At 34.7% G+C, this 10710-nt stretch overlaps 2 protein-coding genes across 2 annotated transcripts; both read right to left on the bottom strand.

The window, feature by feature from the left end:
• Positions 1 to 6: 6 nt before the first annotated feature.
• Positions 7 to 2856, bottom strand: LOC103043953 (fatty acid binding protein 1-B.1). Its single transcript, XM_007254073.4, has 4 exons — positions 2757 to 2856; positions 1966 to 2138; positions 1437 to 1529; positions 7 to 129 (listed from the first exon to the last, which is right to left on the bottom strand). The coding sequence occupies exons 1-4, from the start codon at positions 2821 to 2823 to the stop codon at positions 79 to 81; spliced, it is 384 nt and encodes a 127-aa protein (XP_007254135.2). The 5' UTR covers positions 2824 to 2856; the 3' UTR covers positions 7 to 78.
• A 2459-nt stretch (positions 2857 to 5315) lies between these two features.
• Positions 5316 to 10369, bottom strand: avp (arginine vasopressin). The gene is made up of 4 exons (XM_007254072.4): positions 9844 to 10369; positions 9201 to 9322; positions 7651 to 7855; positions 5316 to 5690 (listed from the first exon to the last, which is right to left on the bottom strand). Exons 2-4 carry the CDS (start codon positions 9318 to 9320, stop codon positions 5554 to 5556), a joined length of 462 nt encoding a protein of 153 aa, XP_007254134.1. The 5' UTR covers positions 9321 to 9322; positions 9844 to 10369; the 3' UTR covers positions 5316 to 5553.
• Positions 10370 to 10710: the final 341 nt, after the last annotated feature.

Genomic DNA, 10710 nt, shown 5'->3' with positions numbered 1-10710 from the left:
AAAGCGTGTAAAAATGATTTTTTATTACAATTTTTACAGTTTTTCCCAATTCATTTGTTTCCTTATTATACAGTCTCCTCACACACGCTTGCTGGTCCTCTTGTAGATGATGTTTCCCAGAGTCAGGGTCTGCAAAGGAAACCACAGCACCATCTTTTGGTCAAATTGAACTTCAATAAAGCAAACAACACGATCATCTAAAAGTGTACCAGCTCCACACTTATGAACATGCAAAAATAAAGATGCTACATTGATTTGGAAGAACCACTTTTGATTTTTATAAATAACCAGGGACCAGACTCACAAAGTCTTTCCTAAGAAAACTTACAAAAAATCTTAAGATAATCACAATAAAGACTTAATTCCTTTCTGAGAATGTTTTTTAAATCCTTTTTTTGCTTATGTCATTTATAGCATGATATTTTATGCTGTATTTCGTAGCTTATCATGAACAACAAATTAGTATTTAGACATTTTGTTATTCAATTCTGTAAATCTGTGCAGTGTAAAGTAAAATAATTGAAAAAAGAATAGAACTAAAAGCCTTTAAATATTTTCAGTACAAAAAAGCTAGAAGTAAATTTTCTTTATGTAGACACTTATAGTACTTTAAGACAATCTTCACTTTTAATCTTCTAAAATTAGACATTAAATCTGGCAATTTGACTATTTGAACTGATTGTTTTATAGGTGTACCTTCTAAATCCTTAGGACTGGTTTCCTGGACAGGGAGGGATTAAGCCTAGTCATAGATTATATTTTCCTTTCAATAGACTGCCCCTTAGGGCTGATTTCCTGGATAAGGATTAATGAGGTCCTGCAAGCAGTGGCCCTACCTTTTCTTAATGCACACTCCAGTGCACTATTCCAACATGACAATGCTTATCCACATACTGCTGCCTTAGGCCTATTCCTAGACTGTCCAGCAATGTAAATAGAGATACTACATAGAAAGCGATATGTGGTCTAGGACTAGGCTCAATTCCTGCCTGGGGAAACCAACCCTTACAGTCTAAAAAGTTTATATTATATAACTATTGCAAGGTTATATAATATAAGAATATTTAAAAAATAATAATAACTTTTTTGAGAATAGCAGTTCGTCAGAATTTTAGATTTTTTTTAATGAAAAAATAATTTAATGAAAAATTGGAAAATTCTTACATTTTTTTTCCTTAGGAAAAAAATTCTGAAGACACTTTCGTGAATCCTACTCCAGGTTTGTAATAGAAATGTGAAAGAACCAGAATTTGTAACAAACCTTTTCAGTACACTTAGTCATTTTATCCACAAAAATGCTTCTTAAAGAAATATTCACTGAAGGTTCTTTAGGATCTCTGTGTTAGTCCTAGGCCCACAAGGCCGTATCTGGACACCCCTCATTTATTAATAGCCATTAAAGAATTTAGCTGTAGATATCTCCAGTTTTTACTCACGTTGACAAGTGTGTTGCCATCAACAAGCTCTGTGACTGACTCAATGCCCTTCAGAGTGACCTTCAGCTTGTTGCCCTCTTTCATCACCACAGACTGGAAATAAAAAAAAAACAAAGATAAAAGACACTTTTAGTATTATTGTTATGATTGTTATTTGATAGTATAAATAATATATGTTATGTAATACAGTGCATTAAAACTATTGTCCAGTATTATTGACAGTAATAGCAACACTTAATACAATAATTATAAATATCCAATAACTACTGCTTAAAATGTAGAGTAAGAGGTCCTTTGTTAGTTTATAAACATGAAACGATTCTGATTTGTTCTTTGGATGCATGATATGCTCTTTATCCCAAAAGCTTCTTTGCACAGAGATGATTCTTAGGTGGTCAAGAGGAGCACTCTTTCTCTATGATAAGATATTCTCACTGCTAAGGCGTGTTTGAAAAATTAGGCCCTGATCTTTGAGAGCATTAAGCAGTGTAAAAAGGACAAAGGTCCTTCAGAAAGATAGCAGCCTTGCCTTGATCTTCTCTCCAGTCAGGGTCTCGAGATCAGCCTCCTGGCCCACAGTAAAGGAGTTGACCAGGACTTTGGTCCCTGTGGTCACAGTCACTTTAAAGTGGTCTCCATTCTGCTCGATCTCTGAGGTGCTCTTGATGTCCTTGCCTTTCTCGATGAGGTCATCGGGAAGACCTGCAAGAAGTCCAAAGCAATGCAATTAAATTTCTAGAACATAACATTTCTGATAAAATAAAGCATAAGACAAAGCAGTCACTGGAGAACTGGGGAAACTGGAAACCAATATCTTGAATCAGTTTCCCAGACATTGGGATTGGGATTGAGCTTTCAAAATGCTGTTCAGTCCAAGACTAGATGTAATTCCTGTCTGAGAACTCCTCTCCTAGTGTTTAAAACTATACTGATATCAGGATTCAATAATCCAATGATCATCAGATGCCATCACAAATCAGATCAATTGAATTCCAATGTGCATCTCTAAAAATAGCAATCATTTCCTAGTCCACCAGTTTCTGCATTGCTATTTGGAGACACACAGTTGAATTCAATTGAACTACTTTGTGATGGCATCTGATGTTCATTGGATCTTGGATGGGTGCTGTGTTTAGGTGTGAGATCACCAAACTACAGCATTCATCCAGGATCCAATGAACGTCAGATATAATCACAAATCAGTTCAATTAAATTCAACAGTGTTTCTCCCAAATAGCAATGGAGAAACCATTACCATCAATCCACCAATTCCTGCATTACTTCTGCTTGAATTTAAAGCATTTTTTTCAGCACACTTACCAATAGCCTTCATGAAAGGCACAAAGCCATCCTGGCTGTCCAGCTGATATTTTCCAGAGAAGGACATTGTGACAAGAGACCACACGAGAGGAGAAGACTGACGGCCTCAAATGCTTTTTATATTGTTTCTATAGCTCTGTAATGATTAACCACAGGGGGCGGAGATGCTCTCTGCCCTTGCTGACCCTTGCAAAAGTTGCTTGTCAGTTTACAGATCAATATCAGTATAATCTGTCATTATTTTGTGTCCACGGCATAGTTGTTTAAATTTCATATGAACACTGTGCAACAATATATTGTACTTTCATTGATTTACCCTGTTTAAAACACATTATTACTGTACATATATAGCCTACATGGAAATGCAAACTTTCACTTTGTAAAACTGAATGATTCTTTTAACTGATTAACACATTTTTTTAAGTTTTTAGGATTTTTAGTAATTTAAGTAAATTAAATAAAAAGTGATTAGGCTAAAAAAAATGATTTCTGTGTCTAAAGTCTAATAAATATGATGAATAGTAAAAAGATTACAAAATATTAATGGCACAGTATTTTTATAATGACTCATGCATAATGAACATGAGCATTTTGTAGAGTAAATGTGGTTCTGTGGGTAAACTGATCAAGACATACATTTGTCCTGATGCTGATAGTTTCAACTTGCTTTAGCTTTAATTTAAACCTTTAATCAGTTCTCTGTACTTATTCATCGTTAATAATTAAACAGATTATTATAACACATGTTTTAATTACAGTTGGAACTTAAGAACCAGGTAGCATGTTGAATTCAATTTGTTGGTGCTGGATTATGTGTTGATGGGCAATGAACTGATATGAATCACTGAGCAGAGCTTGAAATCACTTTTTATTGCTCTATAATCTCATCACCTCCTTACTCTGTTTCTTTAGCAAGTGTGAATGATTAAAGGTAAAAGAGCATTTATTGTCTTGTCTTCATGCTGTATTCTGTTGGATTGTGTATTGCATGGTGTAGGTGTTTTGTTTTTCTTGATGTATTAGTTTTACATCTGATTCCTGTCACCACTGAGGTAAAGTTACATTTTACAAAATGTTTTCACAAAACTCTCCCTAAAGATAAGTAATTTGTACTGTCATTAATATGCACACTTACACTGACATACCACATATCATGAGACAGGAACTAGTATTGTCTCCCATGACTTTTTGCCATTTGTCTCATTAAAAAGTTAAAGATTGCTGTAGATACGTGTTTTTCTCAGACGTCCTCTGAGAAAATTACAGGCTGCATTGCCTACTGTTTTTCACTAAACTCTGTGGTCCTGCGATAATTTTAGTCCTGTCTCCATGGCGATCCACATAAACACAAAAGTGAGCGGAAATGGAGGAGCTACTGATCGCGATGTCATGTGACCGAGAAAGCCGAAAAACTCACTGGTCCTCCTGTTTTTTCAAATGTATTCCGGATGCAACAGTTTTGTCACTGAGTAGAAGTGTGAAATATTTTTCACAGACGTTCCCCTGAGAAACTAATGCCGTCTGGATAGGGCTTTAGGAGTGATTTCTGTTAGAATTTTTTTTTTCTGTCAATGGTTTGAATGCATTAACATGAACACCACATTCACAAGAAAACACCTCATAATGTACAGAGCCTCCCACATCTTTCGTAATAATTTTATGGCTTTTAAACTTTTAAAATATCAATGAATATTCCACATATTTTTATAGTACACCAATTTGTGTGTATAATAATCATTGTTAATTTCTTAAGCTGAATATGATTTACATCATACTGTACATCATACAGTATTCTACTAGGAGACTTCATCTCAGTCAATAGCTGCTACCCTATATTAACAGCTGTAGTAGCCTAATTAGCCTACTCTATGACCAAGATCATGTGCTAAGAGTGCTATGAGGCTAACAGTGTGTGCTTCTTCAGACTGATGTAAGTGAACGTTCGGACTCTGATCTAAGGGTATCTCCGCTCAATCAATGCCTATTATCAATTCGTCATTGCATGGCCTTACCAGAAACAAGACACAGGCACACAAGTTTGTCTAATTGGCTTAAGCTTATTTTGCTTTGGAGTCACATGTGGTCTTCAAATGAAGCTTTAAAAAACCTTTAATGTCTCTGATAAGCAGTTAAATAAATCTAAACTTGCTCTAAACAAATCTCATAATGACTGGTTTTGTATGTCTACTGATTTGCATCTTAGCTCAGGGGTATTGATAGCTTTTTTTCACTGGCTTAAAATGAATGTTATGAGTAGATAAAGTAGTTCTTTGTAAATGTATGTAAATGTGAGATATTACTGAATCAATTGCCTTGTTTACAATGATTATGAGCAGTCAGCTCTCTAAGACGAACTGTGTGTCTCAACACTTCAGTAAGCATTAAAAGAGATAAAAGTGTTCAGGAGATAAAACTCCAAAGGCCCGACCTCATCAATTATATTGGAATTGTGACATGACCGTCCTGCTTATCACTTTACCACCATGAGATTAAATGACATCATATCAAAAGCAGGTAGGAACACAGATAAAAACGGCCGATATTGATGACAGACAGCAGTATGATCCCTTCTCTACGTTTATTATCAACACAGAACCATATTCCAAGAGTACGCTAGCAGCCAGTGCCTTAAAGTTCAGAACACATGTTATGTGCTCACAATTATACAGTACATAACATGCATTCTAGCTACGTTTGATAGAAAGTCAAGTCAAAGGGGAGTGCATTACATTGCGTGAGAGCCAGTGCTTCAGTAATGTGAAGATCACACTAATCCAGTCCAGTGCTCCTCAAAGGTTTACTGGTGGTTTCTGCTGGAGGGGTGCTGTCTGGCCAGGTGCAGGAGCTTCATCAGGACCTCTCCACCAAGACCCTCATTATTCTCTGGTTCAGCTTCATCTTCTGCCAAACATGTCTGATCGGTACTGCAACCCTCTGTTAAACAAATCAATCAATCAATCAATCAATCAATCAATCAGTTAACCATTATTTTTACAATATTTAATAAGAAATTAGAAATAATTAGGAAAAAAATAAGAAAAATAAATAAATAAAAGAAAAACACAAATTTTAAACCCACATTCAATATAGATGAATAAATTGTATACGTAAATACAAAAAAATAGGACCTTTTAAAAATACCATAAAAAAATAAAACTTTATAAATTTATCAAATATACAAATAAATTGGACAAAATCATAGTCACATATTTTCCACTTCTCTCAATTACAGCCTCTGCTAGCACATTTAGCTTAGCAATCTGAAAGCTGAATACTTTACACCAGTTAGCAATTAGCACACACTTATTGTAAATGTCGAACAGAAGTTGCTCACAGATTCTCTAATACTATCATATACTGTAGTCTATAAAAATGAACAATAGAAATGTCTATAAAGCACATGCTATATAGCTGCTGCTGTTGCTGCTGTTATCACTGGTTTAGATGTAACTTTGTTTGTCAAAAAACATTGTCACAAATTGTCTGCATACCCCAAGCATAGCCAAATATCTAAAACGTCTTTAATTTTGCACAAAAATAGCTAATGTTGCTAGCCAGTTTAGCTTAGCATGCTCAAAGCTTAATAGCTTTCACTAATTAGCATTGCACTAATTCTTGCTCTTTCATAACTCTTGCTATTTCTTTCCTGGGGCGGTCCTGATGAGTGCCAGTTTCATCATAAAGTTTGATGGTCTCTTTGATGGTTTCTAACACTACTTAGTTGAGTAGTTTTTCCTATGAAATGGATTAAAACATTAGTCAAATGGCGCTATTCACTGTATACCAACTCTATCTTTTCACAACTTCATAACAAATGCCCTCAAATACATTAAGAGGACAATAATTTTAAGTAATTAACTCTTAACAAGTTCAAAACAGCTGTTAACTGAAAAAGCCATTCCAGGTGACTCTACCTCATAAAACTGACTGAGAAAATCCAGCCAAGATGTGCAAATCTGTTATCTTAGCAAGAGGTGCTACTTTGAAGAATCTAAAAAAATATTTCAAACATATTCTAGTTTGTTTAACACTTTTTGTTCACTAAATAATTCCATATGTTTTCCCTCATACTTTGCTTGACTTTAGTATTAATCTACAATGAAAAAACACTGAATTTCCAAATGTTTAAGTGGTGTTGTATGTGTGTGTTAAAATCTTAGTTGATCTTAGCCGAGATAAATATAGTGTTGACAGTTAAATTAATCTTTTTAATTAAAATTAAATATACAAAATTATATGAAAACTAAATGTTGAAAAAAAATTTGACTGGTACCTGCAGGTAAAATGAGCAAGGCCAATTTAATATAGAAATTAAGAGCACAATTTTACCTAAAAACAGCATTTGGATGGTGGTCTGATGCAAGCAATACATCCTAATCCAAAAGAAGTAGACCTCCTGGTCTTTGAGATTTAAAACAAGTAAGGCCAAAATGAAAATATATGAAAGCAACATTATTTTTTTTTATGTAATTAAGTAGAAATATAGATAATTTTAGTTTAATAATACTTAATAAATACTTAAGTACAATTATTCAAAATCATAAGGTATAAACTCTATATAATTTTGCATAGTCAACACTTTTTCTTCTTTATTTTGGTGATACACTTTTTTTAAGACTGATATTATGTAGCTTATTTATGGTATATGACCCAATAGTAGCTGTGCCAAACTACATTCAGAAACTACTGCTACATGGCATTTTAACAGTTTTAATTATACAAGCTCATTTCATTTCAGTAGCACAATCATGGCTGAAATAGCCTATATAAAAAAAATCACCTCACTCATTCTGTACCAGCAATTTAATGTGTAACTGTTGCAGCAAATCAGCTTTCTAAGAAGTTGTAAAAGACAGCTCTCCTTATCTCAGTCACCTGATGAACACACACTCACCTGAGTGACAGCAGATTCCCGGGGCAGCACAGCGTCCTCCCTCAGATCCACACGCCTTCCCTCCACTCTCACACGGGCTGGGCAGGTAGTTCTCCTCCACGCAGCTCGCCGCCTCCGGAGAACCCACGTAACAGCCCAGCTCTGCAGCACAGCAGATACTGGGGCCAAAGCAGCGGCCCCTGTCTCCAGGACCACACGGCATACACTGCAGGGGGAGAGCAATTCGATTTTTAAAATAGTAGTATTTTACAGGAATAACTATGATGCTATAAAATAAAGTACAATTCACTGCATCATATATGAATTAAAATTGTGACAGAATTACTTACAGGTGTAACCTGTAACCAATTACATGTGAATTACATGTGTGATATTTTGTGATATTAAAAAAAAAGAAATAAGGTGTTTCATCCAACTTTTTAGATGAGGTGCAACCAAAAATCAAATAGCCCATCAGCTCTGTAGCAAAAATAGACATCTTTATTTTTAATTAAACACATGACATTTCAGCCCATGCTTTAAGACCATGGTCAGATATACCCTTGATATATTTACCTATTTCATTTGTGGTATAAAGATACAAGTATAGTTAAAGGATTGGAATAGTTTACCTGCTACACAATGTAATTAAATTTCCTATACAATTTTTAAAAAATGGCATTGTATGGCAAGTTTCAAAAGGTGGTAGAAAAAAATGTAACATAGGATTTGATCACCTTATCCAGGCTGATTAGAATATCTTTTGTTTCCTAACCTAAAAGCAGTGATTCTCAAACTGCCCCTCTGTAACCCCAAACCCAGCTAGCAGAGGAACATTCAGGAATGTTTTTTTTTTTAAGTTTCCAAGAATTTTAAGCTGTAATGTTACATAAATAAGGTTTTAGGAATGTTTATTATAGTACATTATTATTACATTTCATATGCAACATTACCAGTTAGACAAATACATTAACTTTCATAACATTAGGAAAACATCTAAAGAAACAAATGCAATACAATACAGTTGAAAAATGAAAACTTAATAAGATTTAATATTTAACAAATGTGTTATAAAATGTTTTCCAAACCTAAAAATCGGAGCATTTAATTTTACATACAGTAAAATATGCCCTAAATTTACAATAATAATAATAATATAACGTATAAAGGATTGAATGTAAAGTTAAATTAAAATGTTCTAGAAATGTCCATGGGCATTGTCAAGTCAAAATGTAACAAAATTACTAACAAAGCATTTTTAGCTGGGAAAAGTTCACATTTTAGCTGTATTTCTCTCCTGCAAGTTTGTTTGGAGAAAACATTAGTCTCTTAAAAGCTCTTTTAGAGCTACTGACCCAAAGATCAGTCATCTCAGCTGATGGTGCTTTACAGAACCTTTTAAAAGTAAAAGAACATTCACATAATTTCTACATCAATATAAGATTTTTCCCAAGGACTCTACATCTAGTCTACAAACCCAGTTTAGGAACAGTGGAATCACATGCAGTATGTGGTTTTCTGATGGTATTTGATGGTAAAATGTACTATAGGTCACACATTCTATATCTTACCTTACGAGCTGGAGCCTCTATCAGGGATCTCTTGCCACCTATTGGGCAGTTAGAGATGTAGCAGGCTGAGGCGACTGAGAGAAGGCACAGCAAGGAAACGTACAGTGTGGGCCCGGACATAGCTGCAGGATTCAGAACAAGAGTTATTAATGACTTCTTAAATTGAAGATTACACAATGACTTAGTACAGACTTGATGACATCTTTATCTACATAAATGTACTTACTTACAGCTTGACTGGATAATCCGTTTAGCTCCTGACCAGCATTTAATGTGCCTTTGTTTAAATTGAGATGGTTTAGCTTGTCTTCAAACATGATAAGCTTGAGCAAGCTAGACAACCAGTGTGGTCAAGCTTGTCTAACCTGGTTGGCCAACAAAATCAAGCTAATTGTCTTGCTGACTAAATAACAAAATTAACTTGACTGACCAAGCATGGCCAAAATGATTGACCAGAGTGACCAAAATCAAAAGCAACATATGCTAGACTGCTTAAGAGCTGATTAACCAGCTAGCTTTCCAATATGTGATCAATTTTACCATGGATTTCCAGATTTTAAGACCAGCTTAACACACCTGAAACCAACTACCAGCAAAAAACTAATAACACCTTATTCCAGAAGAATAATTCCTTGTTACTTACTGCTTGTTGAGCTTCTGATGCTGCCTGTTGAATGAGTGAATGAGCAGAAGACCCAGAAGATGTTTCAGAAATTTTGAATCAAAGATGTGGTTTTTATACTCTGATCTGGTGAGCGAAGCGAGTGCCACGGCCTCACCTTTATTACTTAAGCCTAATAATTCCACCTTAATTGCTGCAGTTAATAATAGCATGTGATTAGGTCAATTATTCTGTAGTCACTTGGCCTAAGCATCACTACAGGTCACCACAGGTCACTACTTACGTGCGTGATCACGTCTCTGCTACAAGAGAGGAACAGAGAAACGACAGAGAAGAGCACTTAGTCAAATGAAAAACAGCCTTCAAACATTTGCATACTTCCTTTACACTTTGGCGTTTTTATGTACTGAAATTAAGTGTAGGCAGTTTTCTTCTCTATGAAGTCTGAGAGGTCCAAAAAAGCAGATGGTCCTCTGTGATCTGCAATTCTACTACGGTTTGTGAACATATTATTTAATATTTACTTAAAGTTGAAATGTACACTGCAAAAAAAATACCCAGTAAGTAAAAAAAATACTTAAACTTCCTTAATAAAAAAAAATTAAGCAGGTCTATTTAGTTTGCCTGGTTGACCAGTTTAGCTGTTTTTTGCAGAACATAGGGTCTTTTTTGTTGGAGTTAGTTTAGCTTGTCTATTAGCATCTTAGCTAACAGAGAACGTTATAAGAACATTTGGCAATGTTTTGAAAAGGTTCCAGAAAGGTTAACCTATAATGTTATAGAAATAATGTTTCAGAAAGCATTCTAAAAATGAGCATCATAATAATAGTTTTCATAACAGTTAAAAGTTAACATTCCCGTGGGTAGATGGCGCTCTCTCCCCACATC

This window comes from Astyanax mexicanus, chromosome 12 (genome assembly GCF_023375975.1).
Source record: "Astyanax mexicanus isolate ESR-SI-001 chromosome 12, AstMex3_surface, whole genome shotgun sequence".
NCBI classification, from domain to species: Eukaryota; Metazoa; Chordata; class Actinopteri; order Characiformes; family Acestrorhamphidae; genus Astyanax; species Astyanax mexicanus.
Note: the sequence above shows the minus strand (reverse complement) of the source record. Positions and strands in the feature narration are given on the sequence as shown.

What these genes read in the sequence shown, in the direction of transcription:
- LOC103043953 (XM_007254073.4), bottom strand. Translation starts at nt 2,823, where the DNA reads ATGTCCTTCTCTGGAAAATATCAGCTGGACAGCCAGGATGGCTTTGTG. An exon ending in TGACTGGAGAGAAGATCAAG is followed by an intron (nt 1,530 to 1,965) that starts GCAAGGCTGCTA and finishes TTTTATTTCCAG; the next exon opens with TCTGTGGTGATGAAAGAGGG. An exon ending in ATGGCAACACACTTGTCAAC is followed by an intron (nt 130 to 1,436) that starts GTGAGTAAAAAC and finishes TTTCCTTTGCAG; the next exon opens with ACCCTGACTCTGGGAAACAT.
- avp (XM_007254072.4), bottom strand. Translation starts at nt 9,320, where the DNA reads ATGTCCGGGCCCACACTGTACGTTTCCTTGCTGTGCCTTCTCTCAGTC. An exon ending in TAGAGGCTCCAGCTCGTAAG is followed by an intron (nt 7,856 to 9,200) that starts GTAAGATATAGA and finishes CTCCCCCTGCAG; the next exon opens with TGTATGCCGTGTGGTCCTGG. An exon ending in GGGAATCTGCTGTCACTCAG is followed by an intron (nt 5,691 to 7,650) that starts GTGAGTGTGTGT and finishes TTTGTTTAACAG; the next exon opens with AGGGTTGCAGTACCGATCAG.